Source organism: Stegostoma tigrinum, chromosome 30, assembly GCF_030684315.1.
Source record: "Stegostoma tigrinum isolate sSteTig4 chromosome 30, sSteTig4.hap1, whole genome shotgun sequence".
NCBI classification, from domain to species: Eukaryota; Metazoa; Chordata; class Chondrichthyes; order Orectolobiformes; family Stegostomatidae; genus Stegostoma; species Stegostoma tigrinum.
The window spans coordinates 27,164,693-27,190,893 of record NC_081383.1 but is presented as its reverse complement, the minus strand read 5'-3'; the positions used below and the strand labels follow the sequence as shown (position 1 = coordinate 27,190,893).

Here is a 26,201-nt window from a genome sequence, read left to right as displayed (position 1 = left end):
AAGTAAATTGTAACTGCACCTCTACCTTTATTCTGAAGTCAGTTTTTGACATTCCAATGTGGCATTGAGTTGACAAGAGACAGAAGACTCTGAGGCAACATGTGTAAAGAGATGTTGGACTGAAAAAAATCAGAGGGTAAGCTTAATGGATAGTTGTTCAGACTGGATGCTGTGTTGGAGGTATTTCATGGGGATCTTTGTGCTACTTATCTTCTTAACTGGATAAGTACATGATCCAGACTTATGAAACAATATTGAAATTTGAAGCTAACACCTAATCTGGGGCCAAGAATTGAAATGCAGATTGTCAAAAAAAGTTGAACAAGATTTAGATTAGCTAGCAGGTGGCATGTGCAGTTCTCAGTAGTGAAAACAGCTAGTGAATAATAGTCTAATTGTGAATTATTGATATATTATTTGCATACATTAATGGAATTTAGGGGAGGGGAAGTAATTTTAATATTTGCTGTCAACATCAAATTATGGAATTTGGCAAGTTTTGGAAGATCTGTAAAGAGAAACGGAAATCTTAAATGGCAAGATTCTAAATGTAATAGAAAAGCTGGGTCTTCAGTGCGGATGCACAGCACATTAAAAATGGCAGTCTAAGTAAATAAGGCTTGCTTAATTCTTTCGTTTTAAAGAGAAAAGTGTTAAGAGTTTATGAAAATTAATTGCTTGAATAATTTGTAATTAACAGAGGAGAAATAAATGTGTAAGTAACAATGTAACTTGCAGATTTATTAAGGCATTTGAGCAACTGACTGTATTGAATGGGGGTCACGGCTGACATTAGTAAGTGAAGCATTAATATTGTTGTAAAATTTAGTTTTCATTTGTTGTCCTGTGATCTCTTTTTAACCCTTTATTCCTTTTCTACAACCTCTACCTTTTAAATAGAACTCAGAACAAAATTTATTTCAGGGTCTGATTTCTGGAAAAATTTCTCAATTCCAGTTATCCCAACAGGTCTAGGGAGGGGCATCGCACCAAAGCAATGATAAATTGAATTTAAATTTTGCTCAAACCCATCTTTGTTTCATTGTCTGCTTAAAGAAATCTATAAATAGAAATGAAATCTGAAAATAATAATGCTTGACACAGGCCTCCTTCATGCTTTAACCTCAACCCTGGTTTTCAGAAATGTCTTGGTTTCAAACAGTATCACACTCTACCCTATCACAAGCTCAGCTAACGCAAATATAGCTTTGAATGACAGTCACTGGAGAGTGATCAGCAGCTAGGTCCTGGTCATTTGTTGTCTTTTATCAAGCAGGATGTTCAGGTTGCTCAGGATCTGATCAGGTGTATCCCACACCTGTGGGAGCTGGGAAGAGATTGCTGAGACATTTGTATCATTGACAGCCATGGGTAGGGTGCCAGGAGACTCGAGGTGGGCTAATGTGGTGCCATTATTTAAGAAAGGTGGTAAAGAAAGCCAGGGAACTATAGACCGGCGAGCCTGATATAAGTGGGTAAGCAAGTTGTTGGAGTGGATTCTGAGGGAAAGGATTTATATGCATTTGGAAAGGCAAGGACTGATTAGGGATAGTCAACATGGCTTTGTCCTTGGCAAATCGTGTCTCACCAAATGATTGAGCTCTTTGAAGAAGTGATAAAGATGATTGATGAAGGCAAAAGGGTAGATGCTGTCTGAATGGATTTCAGCAATATGTTTGACAAGGTTTGAATGGTGGACTGGTTAGCAATGTTAGATCAAATGGAATCCGGGGGGACCTAGCCAATTGGATACAAAATTAGCTTAAAGGTAGGAGATGGAGACTGGTGGTGGAAGGTTATTTTTTGGACTATAACATGTGAAAATGGGAGGTATGGTTAGTAAGTTTGCAAATGACACCAAAATTGTTGGTGTAGTGGACACTAAAGAAGGTTGTCTCAGGTTACAAAGGGACCTTGATCAGATGGACCAATAGGTCGAGGAGTGGCCATTGGAGTTTAATTTAGATAAATGTGTGGTGTTACATTTTGATAGAGCAAATGAGGGCAGGGCTTGTACAGTTAACAGTTAAGGTCCTGGGTGCTGTCGCCGAACAAAGAGTCCTAGGGTTGCAGGTGCATAGTTCCTTGAAGGTAGAGTCGCAGGTTGACTGGGTGGTGAGGAAGACATTTGGCATGCTGTCTTCATTGGTCAGTGCATTGAGTGTAGGAGTTGGAATGTCATGTTGCTGCTGTTCAGGACGTTTGTTAGACCACTTTCAGAATACTGTGTTCGATTCTGGTCTCCCTGCTGTAGGAAATATATTAAACCTGAAAGAGTTCAGAAAGGATTTGCAAGGGTGTTGCTAGGATTGAGGGTTTGAGCCAAACAGAGAGGTTGAATAGGCTGGGGCTATTTTCCCCTGGAATGTTGGAAGCTGAGAGGTGATCTTATAGAGGTTTATAAAATGATAAAGGGCATGGATAGGGTGAGTAGACATGGTCTTTTACCCCAAGGTAGGAGTGTCCAAAACTAGAAGGCATAGGTTTAAGGTGACAGGGGAAAAATTTAAAAGGAACCTGAGGGAAACTTTTTAATGTAGTGAGTGGTGCGTGTGTGGAATGAGCTGCCAGAGGAAGTGGTGGAGGTGGCTACGATTACAACATTTAAAAGGCTGTATGGGTATATGAATAGGAAGCATTTAGAGGGAAATAAGGCAAATGCTGGAAAATGGTATTAGACCAGTTTAGGATATCTGATTGGCATGGATGAGTTAGACCAAAGGGCCTGTTCCTGCGCTGTATGACTCTATGATTTATGTTGAGGCAAATTGTATTCCTTCTACCTTGGACTCAATGAATTCAGTGCCCTCAGTGCAGAATCTGGTATCCGTACTTCAGCCTGCTCTAGCCATTCTCAACTCATTGACAAGTTTGTCGTCTGCCCTCTGGACCCTCATAACAACTTCCTCACCGAGTTTGCATCCCTTAATGATTGCTCAGAGCTGTTGTAGAAGAGTATAAGGGTCTGAAACGATTAATGCTGAAGAGTGCCTTAAGCACTAAGTTAATGCCATAATGACTTGGAGGGAGAACAGTTCAGGAAAGAGAAGGAATAAAAAGTATCAACTGTTAGTTCATGTCTGTCACGTGAATTTAACTTATATATCATTGTTATCATGCAATAAACTGCATTTGGTTTAAGACAAGGGCCTCTTCCTGTTAGACTGTGTCTGTACCAAACTAGACCAAGCAGGCCCTGTAAATCCTTATAGGTAAAGAGGATGGTGTCAGCAGATCTACCAATTAACCCATGCAACATGTTGAGCAGTGGTAATGATTCATCTTACAACAGAGTAACAAGCAATACAGACTCCATTTAGCTGCATTCCACACGCTAACAATAGTGTAAGTCTGAGGATTTCTTCAGATGCGGCTTTAAGGAAGTCATTTATGTGGACAGTCATTGCTTGGAAAAGCTAAACTGTCAAGATCCCTGCAGAAGGCGACCAAAATTCAAAAAGACAGAGTCTACAGTTGAAGGTGAAAAGTGTTTCATGGATGTAAGGGATAGGCAGCCACAAGAGTGAGCTAAGAACTCCTTGGATATGGGGCACTAGTCACAGAATGTGCGACATCCCCATTTTACTCACAAAAATTGGGAATTCTACGGTTTGACTACAAAAACGCAGCAAAATATTGCAGTACAGCAGCAGTATTGCTACAGTGCAGAATTAGAAAGCCATTGAAACAAAGACAATAAATAGTCACATCAGGACAGTATGACAGCAGAAATAATTTTGCTAAGATTTAATTTCAGAGGTGGACCACACAGAGTGGAGATCTTAGAGAAGATGATTCTTAAGATATAGAATTGCTTCTAAAGTAGAGACCACATATAAACTGAAGACATAAATATGTTTTTATTTACAATAGGGAGACAGCTGATGAAATTAAAGCTTATAAAGGTGTAAAGGAAGCAGAAGATACATTTGATGAATTTCTGAAAGTTGTTGACAATTGCTTTCACTTTGAAACAAATAAAATTCTTATAAGAACAAAATTTAATTCACTAATGCCCTTCAGGGAGGGAAACTTCCATCCTTACCCAGTCTGGCCTACATGTGACTCCAGACCCACAGCAATGTCATTGATTGAAAACTGCTGTCTGGACAATTAGGCCCATCAAGTTCACACTGCCCTGCTGAAAAGCATCCCATCCAGACCCACCTCCCTCCCTATCCCTATAACCCTGCATTTCCTATGGCTAGCCCACCTAGTCTACACATCCCTGGACACTATGGGCAATTTAGCATAGCCAACCCACCTAACCAGCATATCTATGGACTATGGGAGGAAACTGGAGAACCCACAGAAAACTCATACAGACACAAGAGAATGTGGAGACTCCATGCAGATAGTTGCCCGAGGATGAAATTGAACTCAGGTCCCTGGCTCAGTGAGGCAGCAAAGCTAACCACTGAGCCCCTGTACCATCCCTAACATATTGGCCTGGCCAGCGACATCTACTTTCTCTGAATGAATAACAAAAACAAGGAATTCAGTCTCCAGGGAAATCATAATTCCATTAATTATCTCTAAAGATTAGTGGGAAAATGTGATTATAGGATTTAAAGTCAGGGTTCACAAGGTAATTATTGTGGTTAGAATTGTTGATGGGTGTTTGTCAGATTTATTGCTGTTAAAAGAAGATTTGATGAAAGAGAATGCTTATAAAATGGTGAGTGAAGTAGAACATAGCAATCTTAAGAGGAGAAGATCAAACTTACCACAGTAGATCAATAGAATTTATTCAGTTCTTAAAGTAGAAAATCCTTAAGAATGTGAATGAGAAACCAAGATAGCTCGTGGGAGATATTTGAGAGTGTATCAGAAATTGGCAGTACTGTGGTACAAGGAAACTTCACAGGCCCAAAAAGTGCCATTAAAAACAAATGCTTTACCTGGAAAGCAATAAATCACTGCTAGAACATGTGCTGAAGTAGGATAGTTACATGGCAAGAAGGTCCTGATTACCTACTCACACAAAAATGTTCATGAAGTAAAACAGCCTACAACAGAAGAACGGCTAAACGTATTCCTAGGAGGAGTAAGTGATTCAGTCCTAAGGGTGAAAGGATATTTATGTCAATGTCAAAAGTAAAAGAGCTTTCTAGTGCTTAAAAAGCACTAATTTTAAGCTTGATACAGGAGCAAGCATCATTGTATGACTGGATAGTATATCATGTTGAAGAAACACTTGATGTGAGTGCAACTACATTGTCCAAAATATACAGTATTTAAGATTAGGGTTGGACTGCAAGCAACTCTAGAACACAAGTTGCAGTACAGCATAGCAGATAACTTATATAAATTTCATAATCAAAAATTCTTTGTCTTGAGTGTAATTGTGTTTTGACCTGAATCTTTTTCAATGGAAAATTTAGTCAAATTAGTTAAAATCAAGAGTCCACTGGTAAGAAACCAGTCATGGAGCAACATGTTAAAGAGCATTTGCTTAAAGAACAGCATTTCATGGAGCATCTGATCAAAGGACAACTAGTGGAAGATTAGTAATGCAGGCATAAGAAATTTCTTCCCTGCTGTTGATGAGAGACAGTTGCCATATTTGTAACCACCAAATTCAATAGGAGCACAAGAATGTGTCACCATTTATTTATATTATATGGAAGATGGAAAGACAAAATGTCTTGAAAGGGAGTTACATCCTACTTCAGGAAGGTGCTAGAACTGATTTGTACAAGAAATTGGCTTGAAAAAACCCTTGAACTATAGAGCTATACAACAGAAAGGATGAAATGAGGTTGTCTCATGCTGCCCTGGATATCTTGGTGGAGGAAATGGACAAATGGAGAGAAAGTTCTTTAACTGCAGGCAACCAGGAAAAGGTAGTGATGGTATATAACTTTGACAATGAATGTCAGGAATCAATGGAGCTGGATGCAATGCCATGGGAAACTTAATTACCTCACCCAAATGGTCAAGGTCAGTCAATAGATCTTCAAATGCTATATTGTACAAATGTCCTCACACAGTGCTCAATGCATCATCCCCCCATCCATTAGTCATGATCTCATGTCAACCACAATTAGCTTCACTTCTTTCTCAGACACATGGCACCTAATGCACACATCTCACTCTACAATATTCAACTGCAATAACTAATTGCCCAAAAACATTGCACCGTACTCACTGACATATTTCCCTGTCTTTTGCAGGGCAAGATGATGCACAACAGGAGGCATCTAACTAGTGGGAGTTGGGCATGTCCTCACCGGATGGATGACACAACTCTCACTGTCACTGCAGCAGCTATAGGGGAGGCTGTGGTCAGAGCTGTGGCGGAAACAATTGAATCTGATGGATGTTCATGTGAAATTTTCCTTAAATCCCAATATGCCTGTATCTCACAGTCGCTTTTGATTTCAAAGTTGTGGATGACCTCATTGTTCACTTCTTCCCTGTCCTTCCCTCACCATAACTTTAATCTTGTCACTTCAACAGTCAGGAGCTACAACCTGGCCATACATTGTCAAATAGCACGAATGGGGAGAGCAAAAAGGCAGCCATGTATCAATCTCCCAAGCAAGTGGCCCATTTCCTGATGTTACACCTTTTCGACTGCTGAGCTCATGCTCTAAGGCTATCTAACACTCCTGCTGCCTTTGAAATTCACTGATTTTTACCTCCTGTTCTACAGTCACTGGGAAAACACTGCATCTGAAAAATGAGATAGGCAAAAGCTCCAGGAAAGCATGAGATTGAATTGTTGGTGTTTTTATGCAATGTGACATGATTTGATTTACAAATTTGATTTGGAATGTTTATCTTGTGGCAGCTTTTGTATTTGCATTGTGGCTAAGCAGAGGCTATGATGGTCAATAACAGAGATAATATAAGATTAGGATATTGGTGAATGAGATATTAGTCTATTTACTGATATTGCAAACAAATGAGTTGATTACTCAGCCTGAATGCAAAAGGGCTGTGTGGCAGATGGAGTATAATGTGTGAACGTGTAAGGTTGTTCACTTTGGAAGGAGGAATAAAGAAGCAGAGTATTACTTAAATAGAGGCAACTACAGAATTCTGAGATGCAGAGGGATCTAGGTGTTCTAGTGGATGATCACATAAAATTAGTGTACAGGTGTAGCAAGTAAGAAGACTAATGGAATGTCAGTATTTATTATGAGAGGAGTTAAACATTAAATTAAGGAGGTAATATTTCAGTTTTACAAGACCATTGGTGAGACCACATCCAGAATGCTCCGAACTGTTTTGGTCTCCTTATTTAGGAAAGGCTGTAAGTGCATTGAAGGTGAATCAGAAGAAATTTACTGGATTTTCAACTAGAAGGAGACATTTATCATATGAGGAAGGATTAGTTCAGCTAGGATTGTTTTCGCTGGAGTTTAGAAGGGCAAGGGGATTAAAATTTATAAGATCTTGAAAGGTTTTGACAAGGTGGACATGGAAAGGATAATCAGGAACAGAGGAACATAGGTACGGGAGTAGGCTGTTCAGTCCTATGAGCCTGCTCTGCCATTTAAAATGATCAGTATAATAATCTGATTAAAGAGCTCAATGCCTTTTCTCCACACAATCCCCATAACATTTATGCTAATTGGAAATCTAACAGTCTTGCAGTTGAATATAGATAAAAGACTGAGCTTCCACAGCCCTCAGGCATAGAGAATCCCAAGGATTCACAGGCCTCTGAGTAAAATAAAATCCCAATCTTTGTCCAAGATAGCACCCCCTTATTTTTAAATTCTAGACTCCCCGACCAGGGAAAATATTTTGTCTGCATTCCCCAGTCTCTCTACATAGGTATTTTGTAGTTTCATTGGGATCAACTGTCATTCTTCAAAACAGGCTCCGTTTGCCCAAGCTGTCCTGATAGGATGGTCCTACCATCCCAGGAACAAGGGTGGTGAACTTTTGTTGCACTCTGTCTGGGGTAACAATATATTTTCATAGTTAAGGCAATCAAAACTGCACACACTAGCCAAGTTTCTATACAATTCAAGTAAGACCTTAACTCTTCCTGTACTCAGATCCTATTGCAATAAAAGCTAACATTCCATTAGCTTTGCTAAATAGCTTGCTGCACCTACATGTTAGCCTGCATTGACTTATTGACAAGGGTATCTAGGTGTGTTTGTACATTTACACTTTCTAATCTCTTTAATTGTAACCTCTCTAATTCCAACCTCTTACCTTTAAAGAAATTCTCTGCTCATCTATTCCTCCTACTAAAGTAGATAACCTCATTGTTTTCTACATTATATTCCATCTACCATGTCCACTCATTAAGCCTGTCCAAATCCTCCTGAAGGGATTGTGCATCTTTTGCACAGCACGCATTCCCGCATAGCCTTGTATCATCTGTAAATTTGGAAATATTATATTTGGTTCATTGATATGAAGGCCCACATACTGATTCTCCACTAAACACAATTTGCCAACATATGAACAACTTATTTATTCCTACCAAATATTTCCTCATTATGGGTGAGCCCAACCTAGGGCAAACAGTTTTAAAACTATGGTTTGTTCTTTTTCAACACAGTTAAGGGAGAAAAGTTCAGTGAGAGTTGTATGACTTTGGAATTCTGCTTTGGAAAACGGTGGAGGCACGTTAATTAAATAATTTTACAGTGGATGTAGATTGATTCTTTTTCGTACAAGTATCTAAGATGGTTGACAATAGATGGGAACATGGATTTCAGAGCACAAACAGATCAACCATCATCTTATTAAATGATGCAGGCTTTAAGGGTCAAATGACCTACTCCTGCTTTTAATTTGTATGTTTGTATGAATGTTACCACTGGGGAAGTGTCATTGACCGGAAGTGACAGGAGTTTGTGAGGAGGAAAATAAAATAGTAGATGGTTAAACAGTTAATCAATAAGTACAGGTCTTGTCATTAATATGTTGCAATTAATGTTTAAAACAGATTTTAAAACAGAAAAAAATACTGTAGTAAAGTAACTTTCCTTTCATGTTTATGTAAGATGTGGCTACAAATGTTCCTACACATTTATCTATTACTTCTCTAAACTACAGAGCTTAAAGAAATGGTTCAGTGTTTTCAGTTTTACCAAATACATTTGTTAACGAAAACTGAAATCATTTTAATAACTTAAACAGATAAATTTTACCCAATAGTTACAACCCTCTCAATGAGTATAAGCAGCAGCATGTGACACTGGTGTGGAGTGGTCTGTTGGAGAGAGTTAAAAAATAATTTGAGTCTTGCAACAAAAAAAGTACAATTTATAATTTTATTATGTATATAAATCTTATCTGTCTTTAAAATGGATACAAAAAGCCATACAAGATGGTTCTCGTAAGTCATGTGACTACTCTTTGTAAATTCAGTGGCAGTTGGGACCTGACTATATTTATCTCAAAAAAAACCACAACAGACCTTTTGAAATTCAATGAACATGACCAAGGATAAACAGAAACTCCTTGACAGTAATTTCCCTGGACATCTATATAGCTTTTCCTTGCTTACATAGACTTGGTTTCTCCAGTCCCAGGCAGGACAATGGACAAATCGCTTTGCCTATCTCAATGAAAACTTGACAGCATGGAACATCCACTTCAATGGCTGTGGCAGTTAAATTGTTAATTATCTCAGCTTAAAAAATGCAATAGAGTAGTATGTGTCAACACAGTGTGGGGCTGGAGGACCACAGCAGGTCATGGAGCATCAGAGGAGTAGGAAAGTCGATGTTTCGGGTCAGTTCCCTTCTTCAGATCTAGGCTAACACAGCACCCAACAAGGAGTCACAATACAATAGTTTTGCATTAGCAATCAATTTATATTTCGAACAATAAAAAGGCCTGACTGACGGCAACCATTTTGTGCAGAGTCCATGAGAGAAACATCTTGAAGCTGTCACTGCTTCTCAATAGGGGGCCAGAAGGAGTCATTCGGACCAGCAATATTAAACCAGACTATGGAAACTCAATTTTCAATACAGAAGGAGACTCTTCAACAAAGCCAGATCTGCAACAATAGTAGACACCGACCTTATTTTCATCTTCATATGCAGCTTTTATCTTACTTCGTTTAAATCTTTGTATCCGTATTTTAGCAAATTACTTCAGCAGTTTTTAATTAAATATCTTTCAGCCATGGTTGTGTAATAAATCTCAACCTTTTATCATGTTTAAAGCATTAAACTGTCCTGCTGGTTATTTGTAAACTGAAACACTCACAAGCTAACATGGGGCTATGTATGACTTTAAATCTTGAAGAACACTTGAGTTGTGATTGTGACAGATTCAATAAGAGGAATATAACTAGAATGGAACAGCTGACCCCACTCAGAAAACCACAATCTGACAGCAGAAATTGAAATTGCTATGAATCAGTCTGCATGCTGAGCCAAAATGTGCTGATGACAATTTGCTGCCTGAATTTCAAATCCATCTCTTTTTTAGTTACTGATACAGCTGCTGTACAATGTGAAAATTTACATTTTTTGAATGTATAAATAAATCATTTTGTCACATTGTGCAAAAACTTAACCAGCTACCCTATTTCCTGTTCATCTTAATTTGTTTCACCATAGACCATGTACCTCCGATTCTAATCACCATGTGCTGTGTATTCCTAAGCCAGAAATCTTGCAGGCCTTCATCTCCACCCTATAGCCTCTGCGTAACACAGGAATAACTCCTACATCAGTCTACAACACGGTTTTACCTTACCAGAGGCAAATAATTTTCTCTCATGCATCAGTGACTCACTTGCACAGAATCACCAGACTATCATAATGTACTTGACAGCTCAATGCAGAGCTTGGCAAATAATTGAAGGACAGGCAGACATCTCCTGTCTGCCTTCAAATAATGACAACCTCTGGCTGGGTTCTGTCTAGATTTCAATAACCTTATCTCAACCTCCATTATTTTTGTGATGATTCAATTACTTCTCACATCCAAAATGGAATTAAAATGGATTATTCAGTTCAGTCTGTCTCAACTGGGTATCCGCCGGTTACATCAGCTACTGGAAAGCTTTACGATGGCTGATACTGGATTGATGTTGCCTGTTAGCAGTGCTGTCACACAGCATTCACCTTGGGCACAGTCCCTTCGCTGTCGGTGTTGGAGCGAGCTACCCCCAAGGGGACGAACTGGCCACTTGGAAGTGTTCAAGATTGTTCAGATGGTCCAGTTAAGACTGAATGTTCAAGAATACTGTTTGCAGAGGTCAAGACATTGAGATGTCACATGCAATTAGATCATCCCTAGTCTTCTGTCTGAGTGCCTAAGTTTGAAATGGCTGTTTCTCACTAGATATACTTAGTAAATGTGGAGTAACCAATGATTTTCTCCCCTGCATCTTAAACCCGTTCATGATTCAATTTAAAGCACAGAAATGCAGAAAGTGAACCCTTGTCTCTTGCAGATGCTAATCATCCAACACCATCAGATTGTCTGAAATACCTTTCTTCATCAATTTCACATTCATTCCAATATCATTATTTGCGAATTTGTATCTGAAGTGCTCACTATAGTGCAAATTTTGTTTCCCTGTCGCATTTCTCATAAGTCCTATTGCAGTAACCTTGGCATTTCTTTTGACTTTATTTCAGGACATTAGATCCTCCTATTCAATAACTTGACACTTTGCAAACAAGTTACCCCTGGTATTTATCAGTTGATGAATTGAAATCCCATCTTCAGCTTTGTAAATGAGCCGCTATTTTCATTATATTGCATCTGTTTTCTTTATATCACATCTCCTGCTCCAGCAATACATTGATTTTAAAATGTTTGACCCTGTTTTGAATGTATTGCAATGGACTCGCGTTTTCCTACTTCTGTAACCTTCTCCAACCCTAAAGCCAACCATAATCTCTTCATTCCTCTTGTTCTGACCATCAAGTAACCCTAACTTTAGTCACTGTATCATTGCCCGTATCTTCAGTTGCCTGGATGCTAAGATCTTGAACTTCCTATGCTTCTCCACCTTTTTATCCTTCTGTCCTTACTTGAGATGTTCCTTAAAACCACTATTTGACAAACTATTGGTTACCTGCTGAGTCGTTTATCCGAGGTGCTGCCAAATTTTATTGTGAAGGGACCCTAGTGAATCTTTAGATTATAAAAGTTGCTGTAGAAATCAAAATCTTTTAATAGTTTAATTCCTTGTTTCCTTGAAGTAATTTTTCAGATTCACTAATTCTGGATGTCTGGGATTACCATTTTATTTTCATCAAAAGATCAATCTTAGTCAGTTTCTTTCAAGTGTGAAAAGTTTGTGACAACAGTTATCCTTCATGGTTCCTGTGCATTCATACCCCTCCGATATCAGTGGGCTTGCTTGCTTGGGGTGGGCAGATGGGAAATACCTCCTCATGTTTAGGACCCAGCATGTTCAGGTCATACCTAGCCTATAGCTCTTCCACCGCAAGGGATATGGTGAAAGTGTCAGATTTTCAGTCCCGCCTCCACTAAGAGGTGCTGCTTTCTATTCTGCAGTCAATATCTTATTCATCTACAGGTTTACTCTCGAGTCCTCATTTGACAAGTTAAAAGTGTGTTTCACAATCCATCAGACCACTTTATGTTCTTCCAATGATATAGCAAGTATTTTACTTTAATGAAGGTCAGTTCGTACCGGCTGTCTGACAGTTAATGTGCTGTTTCATCCATCAGTGTATGTTCTTTTAATTGGTTTGCCTAAAGGTTCTGGAGGCAGATGTACATTGATGCTCTTTTCAGCAGGGCTCTGTCTGTACCGCAAACTGAGAGGGTGTGTTTATGACACCCACTCTTTTCCAGGCGCCTGTTTTTAGAAGACTGGAAGATGCTACACATTTACTGAAAGTTACCATGCCCATAATCTGTGATTAGGAATGCAGATGGTATGTAAGGTTTCATTAAAGAAGGTTTGTGGTAAATGAGTAAGGAAGTCTTCCTAAAGGACCGTAGTGAGACTACACCTGGAATATGGTGTACAGTTTTCATCTTACCCAGGGAGGGAAATACTTGCCTTAGAATTGAAGATGCAATGAAGATTCACTAGCCTGATTCATGGGATAATGTAATTGTGCTATATGGAGAAATTGAGTGGAATGGGCCTATATTCTTCAGAGTTTGGAACAATGAGTGGTGATTTAATTGAAATATATAATATTTTTAAGGTGCTTGATGGGTCACATGCTCAGAAGATGTCTCTCTGGCTTTGATTCTAGCATTTAAACATTGTGGACTAAGATGAGATGAAATTTCTTTTCTACAAAGGTTTGGATTTTTGGAATTATCTACCGCAGCCAGCTGAGTCATTCTGGATATTTCAGACAGAAATTAATAGATGTGAATACAATACAGAAAAGTAGAGTTGGGGTAGAAGTTTAGCCACGATCTTATTGAAGGGTGGAGCAGGTTCAAAGGGCCAAATGGTCAACTCCTGCATCTGGCTCATGTGCTGTATTCACTTATACAACATTGACGTGGATCTTTAGGATGGCCCTATAATGGTCACTTGATCTGTGGGTGTTCAGTGAGAGCTGGGTCTTAAATCAATGGAACTTTGTGTGGGAGACAATGTTGATGGCACAGTTTTAGCCAAATTGTAATTTGTTTAGCATGGAGCTTAGAAACCTGGAGAAAACTGGAAATCTAATTCCCTTTTCTGCTGCTTTAGAAATGCTGAAAGTTACAGTAGAGGATGAGGAATTGATAAGATTCTAATGGTGTACCATTGAAATGTCAATGGTATGTTAAAAGATTGAAGTTGGTACAGATACTGGGCGACTCCTTGCGAGCTCTCTACAGCTCTTCTCCCATTTCTTACAACTGTGATCTGTATGTCCTTCTTTATTGTGATCTGCCTGTACTGCTCGCAAAACAAAACTTTTCAATATACTTAGGCACACATGACAACAATACATCAAGTCAAATCAAAACTGATTCAATCTGCACCCGCAATAGGATGAATACAGTCAAATGGGTACAGGTCTTGGGAAGTTCAATGGAGTGTGGTTGGGAAGGTGAATGGAGTGTAGTTTGAGGATAGGGATATTGGAACATATATTGTTAATGTGTTATTTACGATGGATTTTATGGAAATGTAGTAGGGTGAATGAAGTCTTGATGGGAGGACAGGAAGGATGGAGAATCAGCTGAGCTTGATGGGATAGGTAAGGTGACTAATTGATTGAGTCTGGGACACTGGTAGGATGAATGCTAAGAGGAGTTGGATGAAACATTGAAATTTAGGATTTCAGTCTGTTAATGCCCTTACCAGCAATAACTGCACATGCTGGTACAGGACAAGCTTGTGACATTGTGAGAAAGTGATACGCACTCTGGAATATCATAACCTCATAGTTGATGTGCTGGTGCTCTTTTCAAAATTGCCTCCCTCCTGAACAGTTTGTCTTTCAACACATTGGCATGTAATCTTTAAGGAACAGTGATGTTAATGTTAACCAAATCATGAAAACTCATAATAAGGGCTGGAGGAAGAAGCTTGGGATGGAACAGTCAGACTGGGCATTGGCATTTTGGAAGATGTAAGGATTGCTTTGGGCTGTATGTGAGGTGAGATACATTGATACAAAGTCCTGAGGGTAGATTATATAAAAAAAAAGGAAGAAATAACCAGATACTAATGTTAGGTGACATTTGCTCACTGGAGATACATTGTAAAACAGAGCAGTCACTGCCTGCAGGGAGAAGCTGTAACAATCCGACTGTATGGTTGCAAGTTGCATTCAAATGAGTGAAGCACAGTGTATGATAAGCATGTGGAACAAGAGAATGGACATCAGGAGACAGAAACAAAGTGTGATCTGCATTGAATTAGGTCAGAGCATTGTTTGGGATTGAGTTTTAAAGTTTGAGAAATTTGTCTTGAGCAGTAGAGTCACATGAGTGTTATCAGGTTGTTGAACACTGCACCTGATTCCACAAACAGCAAGGAAACTGAGAGTTCAGTGATGATGGTTCAACAAGTGGCTAATGTGATATAGCCCTTTTCATATTACTGGCCAGGACTCATTTCTAACCAATAGTGTTTTGTTGATGAAAGTTCATTAGAAATGTTAAAATTAATGACATCTAAATAATTTGGACAAAAAAGAACATTTTGAATACTGGCTCACAGCTTGATTTCAAAATTTCTTAATGGTCCAGTCCCAAGTTGGAAAAAAATGGCTAAATTCAGCCATGATCCACAAATCAGAAACAGTTCCATGACTTGGATACACACTGCACCACTTAACAATGCCTTGAGAAAGTTTCTTTTTAATAACATGATGCAACATTCAAATACTCACCTTTATTAACCTTTCAAATATGTAGTAACAGAATAAAACACTGCCTCCTTAATTACGATGTTTCAACAGCAATGATTATTTAATGATTTACATATTGACCAATTGCCTATGTTATTGGGCAAATAGTGATGGTTTATTTAAGCTTACATATGACAAGACAATTTTGTATTCATTGTCTCAAAATTAGAGACTGGTTTTTTTAATTAAATTCTTTGACAAGGTCAATTGTACCTGATTTATTGATGTCATGACACCATAAAATGAGCAGTATAATTTTAGGACTAGAGGAGATGATTCAACAAGTTTACTTTGTCTTTTAATTAGATCATCTGTACCTCAATGACATGATCACTGTTACTGACTCCTAGCAAATGTGCAACTTTAAATTATGTAGAGGTCAGTCTCGGCTGTTAAAAGCTGGGGTTTTCTATGTTCAGTAAGAATGGCAGCAGGAGAAGGCCATTTGAACACCGAAACCTGGTTCAACATCCATTAAGATCTTGTATGATCTTATTGCGGCCTTAAGTCACTTTCCTGCCTGTCAGCCTTATCACTCAACCTTCTTAGAGATCAAATATCAGTTCTTACTTAACCTTTAATACAATGAATAACCCAGACAGAAGAGAATTCCAACCATTAATGACCCTTTGCTTTTTTTTCCCACTGTGACTCCATTTTGAAGCTTGAAAATTGTTGTAACCTTTAATTGTGGATTGTGAGAGCCGGAGTCTAAAATGGGTGGGTGTGCGGGGGAGCGTAGCTGTTCTAACTTGGCCAAATCTCAGCCTCAGAGCATGTGACTACAAAATTTCAGCTTGTGGCTCTGCTTAAGATTCCAACCCCTGTTTTGGGAAACCATGCTCCACAAGAAGAAATTTCTTCTTGTCTCTGTTTTAAATGGAGAGGTTTAGGAAGGATAGCATCCTTTCAGCATCTACCCTGTCAAGATACCCTCATATTTCAATAAGGCTACCTCTAATTCATCAAGGTTTTGAAAATGAAAGGCTTAACGTGCTCAACCTTTCCTGTAGGAGAGTCCTGTCATCCAGGACTCAGACTAGTGAAATTTCTCAGTAGTGATCCCAGCACAAAGGATATCCTTAACTAAGGAGACCAAAAGTTAATGTATAGCCCAATCAATTGAAGACTAAGTGCAATGCAGGGATGTTGCCAGCACTATTTGACAGCAAAGAGAGGGAAAAATAGACAAGAACAAAAACCAAGCATAACTAACAACAGTTGCTTACTCGTTTTCTTTTTCTACGCATGCTGTATTGTCTTTTCAGCTCTATCCTAAAAGTTGCATGGAATCCTGAATCCTAACAAAAATCTCCTTTAATCCTTTCATTTAAAAGTTTTAGCACAGGAAGGAGCACCTATTTTAGATAACAAAATCTATTTGCCAAATCACAAATACATTTTAATTAACAATGTCTTCAATTAATAAAACTGTGTTCACCAGTCCATTAATGCTGCATCTATTCTGAAAAATAGAACTTTCAGAATTTCATTAAACTGGCCAGGTTGATTTCCACTCGTGCATCAGATTCCCAAACAATACTGTCCTTCAGTTTCTATCTAAAGATTGCAGGGGGGTACACGTGACACTTTTTCCAGTGAAGCTCTACAATTCAATAATGGTCTTTTTAAACAAAAATAGAAACTTATGGAATGTTGCAAATTAGTATAAGGCTCTGGAGAAGTTGCATTTGTGGGGATTTCTGTATAAATTATCAATGGGCTAACTGTTTATTGTTTTGCAGAGGGAGTAAATAGCTCAATTTGCTGGTGTGACCTTGACAGACTGATGACGAATAAAGCGTCTACTTATCACATTTTGAAGAGCTAATTAACAGCGCAGCAGGAGTACACTTGGCGATGAATGATGTTACCACAATGAATGACATGTCTACGGTTGATGATGAACTGCTGGCTTCAGCCACTATGGATCTCAATGGGGACCCCAACTATTCAGTACCTATGGGAGCTGAGCAAAAAACTGTATTTGCATTTGTGATTTTCTTATTGGTTTTTCTGATAATCCTGGTGGTCCGATGTTTTCGGATTTTGCTGGATCCCTACAGCAGGATGCCTGCTTCATCATGGTCTGATGGCAAAGATGGGCTGGAGAGGGGACAGTTTGATTATGCCTTGGTGTGAAGTCTGGAGTGAGATTCTGAAACCTTCGCCTCTGCTCAGCTGCTAATTCTCTTTTCTGTTTCAGTTTTGTAAATAATTGGCTTCTTAATGTTTTGAAGGTACATTCTGGTTGAGATAAAATCTTCCTTGAGCTTGCATCATTATCTAGGTACAGTCTCTTTCTTGGGCTTGCTAGCAGTGTTTGAAATCACTGATACATATGGTGTAATGCAACATGAGTGATATTGTTAAATCAGCTTGTGTGGCAGAGTGTCTACTGTCCAGATTTGGAACCTGGGGTTGCTGAAAACCAGTGACTGCTCCTATTTATTGGCTGTATTTGGATTCATTGTCTCACTAATGCTTACAAAGAAGAATTTTAATTGGCGTGAACAGGCAGAGGGTTGTCTGTGATAACTCTTAAAAACTAGAGTAGGATTTCTCGATGGTGAAAGAACAGAGGAAAGCAAACCAAAACATGCAGAAAGAGGAAGAGAAATGGAGGGATCCAGAAAGAGAATGAGTGAGGTTAGTAATTAATTTCAGAACCTAGCTCTCTTAGATCCAGGTAAAAAGGAAACTATGTGAAATTCTTAGGTTACTTAGCTGGCCAAAATGTTTAGAAAAAAAAACTGCAAGCTCTCTCAGTTAGCATGATTAATGTTAAATTTAAACAGCATCTGCATTTCCAGTTTTTAAAAGCTCCTTTGATGACTCAGTTTTGCTGTAAGTTGGTGTAACAATTGATAGAGACACGATGCTCTGCAAGCTGCATAGCACAATTTTCTGGAAGATTGGATATTTAATGGCATTCATGGGAGATGAACATCTTTTGCAAGGCCAGCATTTATTGCCCACCCCAATTGCTATCAAGAAGCTTGGTGCTTTCTTGAACTATAGTATTTTTGAGGCACAGGTACATGCCCATCGTGCTACTGGGGATGGAGTTCCAGGATTTTACCCAGCAATTGTGAAGTTAAGGTAATATTGCTGTAAAATCAGGGTGATTGTGGTTTGGAGAGGAAAATGCTGCTTTGATTAGGATATTTGTGGTATAGTTGGATCATCTCCCATCCAGGGAAGTGGAGAATATTCCATTACTGTCTTGAATGGAGTAGTGGAAAAGCTTCAGGGAACCAGGACATGGGGGTACATGCCACAGAATTCTGAAACTCTGACCTGCTTTTATAGCCACAGTATTTATATGGCTGGTATAATTACATTTCTGGTCACTGGTGACCCAGAATACTGATTGGGGACAGGATGTGGTAAGGGGCAGGGTGGGTAGAGGTGTGTCGATGATGGTAATCTCAATGACTGTACAAGGGGTTAGTCAGATTCTCTCTTGTTGGAGATAATCATTACCTGGCACCGGTGTGACTCATTATTTGTCACTGTCAGCGCGTTCCTAAATGTTGTCTGTGTCTAGCTGCATTTGGACAGTATTTGAGGAGTTGTGAATGGCATTGAGCACTATCACATCACCACACATATTTATTTGTAACCTTGGAGGGAAGGCCATTAATTGAACAGCTGAAGACGATAGAACTTAGGACACTACCCTGACACTACTTCAGGGCTCTTGTGGTGCAGTGGCAGTGCCCTTACTTCTGAACTGGAAGGCCTGGGTTCAAGGCTTACCTGTTTTGGGTCGAGACCCGTCTTCAGAAACCCTTCTACAGCTTCACACTGTGTTATCTCTGACTGCAACATCGGCAGTTCTTACTATCTTTGAGCATGGGAACTGCAGGTTTACAGGGATGGGGTGGGTTTGGGTGGGCTGCTGTTTAGACAGTCAATGAGCTGAATGGTCTGCTTCCACACTGTAGGGATTCTATGATAATACTTTTGGTGGTGGATATATGATCATTTGTTTGTGATTAGTGCCTGTACTATAGCCAATTGTTAAAACAAAGTCAATTTTCACATTTTGCATCAACAGAAATAGGAACAGTAGTGAGACATTCAGCCTTTGCATCCATTGTGCTATTGAATATGATCATGACTGATTTACACTTTAAATCATTTTACCTCATATTGCTCCTTATCCATTGTCATTTTCTTTTCATGTCATTTGATCTCAGTCGAGAAAACTTCATCTGATCCAACAATGGCTGTAGATGCTGGAAATGCATTCTACATTCTCAATGCCCAGTTGCTTTTATATGAAAAGATTCAATCTGATTCAATTCCTAATGGTGTACTGTAATTTTAAGATTATATCCCCCTGATTTGGATTCCCTGAAGAGATAGGGATGCAGAGGAAGAGAAACCTACTGAAGTGGGTAGTAGCAGTATGGATAGAGATTAGTTAAAAGACAGAAAAGTGGTTAACAGAAGTTAATGTTGGGTCAGTTTGTCTCTCTGGTTTCCCCTGCAGTACCCTAACAAATATCTTGATTCAATTCCAGCCCAGACAGTTGGATGTAAATTTCCTCTGAAAGGAATTATGTTAACTGAGAATAGGACAGGAAACTCCCATTCCCAATTCATGTATGTCCATGTTCAAACGTAGAAATAACAGACAGGTTAAGACTTATTTGTTCATTTAGGCTGTCCTACACATTTGTGATGCCTTCTACCCCATCTAAGAGCCATGTAATCTCATAAGAGAGGAATAAAACCAGATTAAAATTGGGTCAAACAGAGGGAAAAATAGTGGAAAATTTCTCTCCGTCTCTCTCTTAGGCAAACATCCATAAACATTTACTTCCCCTACATCTCATGGTCAGTAGCAGCAGGGTGTATCATCTCCAAGATGTATTGCAGAAATTCCCCAAGTGTCATAAGACAGCATCTTCCAAACCAACAACCACTAACATCTAGAAGAATAAGGGTAGCAGATACATGGGAACACCACCACCTGTAAGCCATTCACCATCCTGACTTGGAAATATATCACTGATGCTTTGGTGTTGCTGGGTCAAAGTCCTGGAAGTCCCTTCCTAACAGCATTGTGAGTTTGTCTAGACCAAATAGATTATAGCAGTTCAAGAAGGCAGTTTCTCAAGGATACAATAGCTGCTGGCTCAGCCAGCAATACCCTCACCTCGTGAATGAATTATTAAAAAAAACTGTCAATCTCAGAATTCCTCATTCTGTGCATAGCTGAGGTTCCAGTGCACTCTAAGCTGGGTTTGGAAACTGAGGACAACATTAATACAAAGCATAGGGAAATATATCGATTAGTTACGGTTCTGGTTCCACTCTACAAGGATTTTTTTTATAGCCATTAGGGAGTGGCACAGCTTTCAAATTAACTCTTAGATTGAACAGACCTATTAGGAGCACTGTTTGTGATCTGCTCAGCAGGCTGTTACTGTGCATTAATGTCTGTTTCTGGACAATTGGATTCCTTGATTTAAATTTATTGATTCAGTTTGTGCACAAGCAATTGCATTCTATGAAATCAATAAGTGTTGGATGCTTCTCATAAAGGGAAATGATTAACTTAGTTAAACTAATTAAGAGTTGAGAGGGGATGCCCAGCCTCTCAATCTCCAGCCACACAGCTATCTAATTCCCTCTGGGATCATTTCATTCTCAGAATGACAAGGAGGGTGTCTGAACCCACACTCTGGAGAGCTCCTTAATTGTAATGTGGATAATTTCGGTCACTGGAGTCGACACAGATCTCAGCTGAGAAATGAGATGACTATTACTAAATCTATGTTTTATTCAAATCCCATCCCCTGCTCAATGTTGGAGGTCACTTCTTTTCCGTAATGGGTATTTGTTTATCAAGTACACTTTGTTGGAATAATCTGATCATTATCACTGATTGTTTGGAATGTGAGTGATATTGTTTCACGACACAATAAAAATGTAAAACCAAAAGATGCACACTTCAAGTTTGATGTCCACTTTGGGGGTCAATGAACAGCAATTTGGATAGTTAACTGCCTCACAGTGTGGAAATAGATTGGGTTACTCCTACTGAATTGCAGGAAGCTGAGTGTCAGCTGTGGCTCAGTTGATAACATTCTCACTTCTAAACCATCCAGTTGTAAGGTAAAGGCCCAAAACTCAAAGTTATGCTCAAATACAGTACTGAGGAGATGCTAAGGAGTAGCATCAGCTTCTCTTATAGGTAGATATAAAAGATTACATCATGCATTTTCAAAGGATAACAAGGAGATAGCTGTATATCCAGGCCAGCATCTATCCCTCAACACCAAAATAAAAAATCATCCAGCTCCACACTTTGTTATCTCAGATTCTCCAGCATTTGCAGTTCCCATTATCAGCTGATCTTATTATCACATTACCGGTTGTGGGAATTAGCTGCCATGTTGCAACAATAACTACTCTTCAAAGTACTTTTGTTGACTATAATGACCTATGATTGTATGAATGTGAAACTTTCTTTAGTTGGCATTGGTTGATTGTGTCTTCAAGTGCTAAGACTCTGAGATCTGGAATCCCTCTCCTTACCTGTACACCTCATTGTTCCCTTTTAACACACTTTGATCAACTGCCCTAATATGTTGCTTAGAGTCAAATTTGGCTATTAACTATCCTGTGAAGCCTCTTGGGATGTTTTATTAAATATGTGCCACAAAAATACAAGTTGTTTTTGAAAACTGATAGGTAATTGTGGGTATTGATTGGATGGAAGATTCAGAGGTATTTTTAGCTCCTTGTTATTTATAAGGACATTGAGTAGTTGTTACGTCCCTGTCCATTGACTCCCACTGATACGTTAGACTACGCTGTGAAGAACAATCAATTAGGATCCTCTCTTAGACTTCTCCCAATCTGTCACGTAAACCTTTGTTCCTGTCATTTTCTTGTCATACTTCTGTTGTGTTAAATGGGATGCCTGTTATGATAATAGGAAATGCTTAGCTTTCAATAGAAATGGAATAGAAGTGATTTGTTCAGCTCTGATTTGTGAGTTTGACTTTACATAAGTGGGACTTTATACAAGATGGATTTTTTTTCTTGTCAGTACAATAATATTGACTCTGATCTCGTACTAGGTTCTATGCTGGACTCCCACCAGAGGTGCATGTTCTGCCCTGCTCTGCTCTGTGTAGCTTCCTCTCTTGTACAAAATCTTCCATGACTGTATAAAATATACTGTTGCCAATGCAGATTGCAATGGAGCCCTGTGTCCTATCTGTCAACCAGGGTGAAAGCTTAGCCAGATTCTATAACATGCTTGAATTCTAGTAACAACCTCTGGCAAGAGGGGTAGTTATAGATGGTAAAGTCTATACACTGTATTCTGTGTGCTTGTCACTATTGTCAACTGTGTGTTTTAGTATAGGAAAAGCAACATGACATAATATTCTAGAAACACACACACATAGAGATCCCCATGTTATCTGCTTAAAATGAGAACAGTGTTTAGGATATAAAACTAGATTCAATCAATGGTGCCACCTCAGTGTTCCAACTTTCTGCTTCAGTGTGTTATGTATTAGTTTCAGCTATTCATCTACTGATTGATAGCTGAACCTGCCCAGGTGGAACAGAAAGAGCCGGTGGAATCGAACAGTCAGTGATTCTGCTGTACCTACTGTGTCCTGGGGCTGAAGGGATACCCATTTAGGCTGATAGCAGGCAATTCCACTTTATACTTGAGACATTTCACAGGATGGAACTGTTCTGTGACAGACCCTCCAAATGACAACTAAGAGTTGAAAATAAAATACATTCAGGAACCAGTGTGGTCCTCATCTATGAAATCATGCTATTGAGATAAATGAATTAATATCTGTATAAAATTGAGAGATGTCAGATATTATTAATCTTACTGTTATTCAGGCCTGATGTACATGACACAATCTGTCTGCTTTTATGTGGTTTTAGGAAATATGAGTATAAACAATATGAAGAATGTTGGAATTCAATTAAAAGCTAATTTTAAGCGTTCTTAGACTAGAGTTTTGAATATTAGACTAATTATAAGTAGAGTCCCTTTGTACAAACAATATTTTTTAACAAGTATTATTAGATTGGTTGAGGATCATGAGAAGATATGACTTATTAACATGGGAGTCTTGGTTTAATTTATCTTTGCTTAGTTTTCAGGAGCAGAGGTACCGTTCCTGATTTTAGGGAACAAACCTATTTCATGGTGAAAAGCTCAGCAGGCCTGGTAGCATCTGTTCCTCAGATCAGTTCTGAGGATGGGTCATTCAACCCGAAATGTTACCACTGATTTCTCTCCTCAGATGCTGCCAGATCTGTTCCTCAGATCAGTTCTGAGGAAGGGTCATTCAACCCGAAATGTTACCACTGATTTCTCTTCACAGATGCCGCCAGATCTGCTGAGCTTTTCCAACAATTACTGTTTTTGTCTTTGAATTCCAGCATTGGCAGTTCTTTCAGTTTTTCTATTTCATGATGGTCTTCTAACCAGATTAAGGCTTTTTGTAAAAGACGGCACGGGAATGGGATTAATATCTGTTTTCTTTTTGAGGTAGGAGTCTCCGAGGTTGTTGCTGTGTTGGAAATAATTGTGATTTTTGTTTTGGATTATTTCGAGATTTTTCCGGTTAAACCTGCACAAAATTCATACATCCCCTCATTTCACTAAATCTTAAGAAAAACTAACAGTATGTGCCCTGGAATTTGAACCATTTTGAAACAAGTGGTTGATTTTTGTTTTCACTGACCTGTGGGATGTGGACGAGGGCTAGCTGTTATTGCCTGTCCTTTGAAAAGGTGGTAATTGTACAAAAGACCACTTTGCAGCCATAGCATTTTAAAATTGTCAATGTTATGTCACCGAAATGCTAAGATAAAACAATTTTTTATTAAAGAGGGGCAGATCCCATCTAAGGGCCCTGGATGAGTGGAACTTTTTACTTTAACCCTGCTAATATTTATTCATGTGCTCTTGCTCCCTTCTCACTGCATTGAAATCAGTACTTCTCATAAAGCCTCATGCTCCATCACATTCATCCTCAGAACTTCAAACTGTGGAATTCTTCCTCAGTCTTTGCTTCATCCTAGTCTGTAAGCTCCCAAAACTCAAATTTACCACCTGTTGCTATGCCTGGTGCCCTCTTTAACCTTGGTTCACAGTTCTTCTTCTGACTTCTGAGTAGCAACATCAACAATTGAAAGTTTTCAATTAACATGATATTCTAAATCATGTGAAACTCTGCATGGGATCAGTCGGAATGAAGAGCAGCAGTATGAGGTGGTGACCCAGCCGGTAGTCTCAGATCAGACACAGTAGCTACCACTGTTCCCTATAAGCTGTGTGTGTGTGGCTATGCAGAGCAAAACAATGTTCCTTTAGCCATCAATGTTAAAGGGACCACACAATCCACAGCAAGCAAGTTAGAGGCAATACTGGCATCTGATCAGCTTCAGAATAACTACAGTGTACCTGCAGTCTGAGACCATTCTGAGTGTAGATATTTTACCCAATCAATTTATCAGAGCTGTTATTACATGACTCTGCAGTAGGCTGGACTTGAAGCCAGACCTCCCCTGCGAATGGGCATCCAATGATCAGACTCCGATCAGGTGCTGTGTAAACTCCCAAAAACCTGTGTTTAAGACTCCGGGAACAGTCTTAAATTACAATTTTTGCAAATTTATTCTGACAGTACGGGCTGGTGATGTTCCATCTCAAATTGCAGCAAGCAGCTTTGCACAGTTAAATTATCGACATGATGCTGTTGTGAATCAAAGTGATGGATGATTAACTTTGGAAGATAATAAATGACTGATTCCTGGCAGTCACTGTATGGATGTCATGACAGTGCTGACCCAGTACCTGGTCATTAATTATACCACACATGCAGCTCATTGGTAAAGAATTGTTATTTTTACAAGGAAAACAGGCAGATTTTTAGAGATATTCATAGGACAAATGATGCTGAAAATGTTAGGAGTATGGATGATTTTGATGGATATGTGACAAAAGCGTTGACAAAGGCTGTTACGGTGCAATGGTAGAGTCCCTACCTCAGAACCTGGGGACCTTGGTTCAAGCCCTACCTGCTCCAAAGTTGTGTAATAACATCCCTGAAAAGTTTGATTTTTAAAAAAATGTATGAAGAGTTGATGTGTAGTTTTGAACAATTAAGTAAGAGAGGAAAACCTCTCATGCTCACTTACACATGCAATCTGTTGTGTAAAGCTAGGGAGATGGCATCGTGCCAGTGGATCAAATGGCCTGCCCCTGTGCATTGTTGCACTCATTGCGAGGTTCAATGCTGTTCTGAAATGTTACCGGTTTAGTGATGTTTGGCACAAGGTGATTTTGTGATAATTGTGTTCCCTTTGTGACTAGAACTGTCCAGTGGAATGTGAATGCTGTATGGTGTAGGATTTTTTAACCCTGCTTGTGTGCACATGGGAAATGGATGATGTGTTGTATTTCTAGTCCTTAAATAAAATTGTACACATTTAAAAATGTGTTTCTTGGTTTTTTTTGTGAGCAGCTGACTTTTCTGTAATCAGTTTTTAAACTACATTAAATATTTTAGTTCATGCAACCTCGGTTTGTGATTCAAACGGAGAATGTGAGCAGGCTACATATGGCGCTGTTACTCGAAGCTTGTTCATTTAAGCCAGTATCCTGAAATATTCCACTGGGATATGGAGGGGAATGCTCACATCATACTGGAACACGATAACGAGAAGTCACCATTGTCTTAACAAACCATAGGGCTGCTTTCTTATTAGAGAGAGCTGCCTGGTGGTAGTTTAACCTGAGGGCACCACTCCTCAGGCGAGGGGAAAGGTTGAGAAGGAAAATCCTTAATGGTAACTTCAACCAGTGAGGGAATTAGAGCCATGTTGTTGGCATCATTCTGCATT

The 26,201-nt window shown here is 39.1% G+C and overlaps 1 protein-coding gene across 1 annotated transcript; it reads left to right on the top strand.

Moving 5' to 3' along the window:
- LOC125466043 (cortexin-1-like) lies at positions 1-25,794 on the top strand. The gene is made up of 2 exons (XM_048560155.2): positions 1-136; positions 17,036-25,794. The coding sequence occupies exon 2, from the start codon at positions 17,151-17,153 to the stop codon at positions 17,430-17,432; it is 282 nt and encodes a 93-aa protein (XP_048416112.1). The 5' UTR covers positions 1-136; positions 17,036-17,150; the 3' UTR covers positions 17,433-25,794.
- The last annotated feature ends 407 nt before the right edge of the window (positions 25,795-26,201 follow it).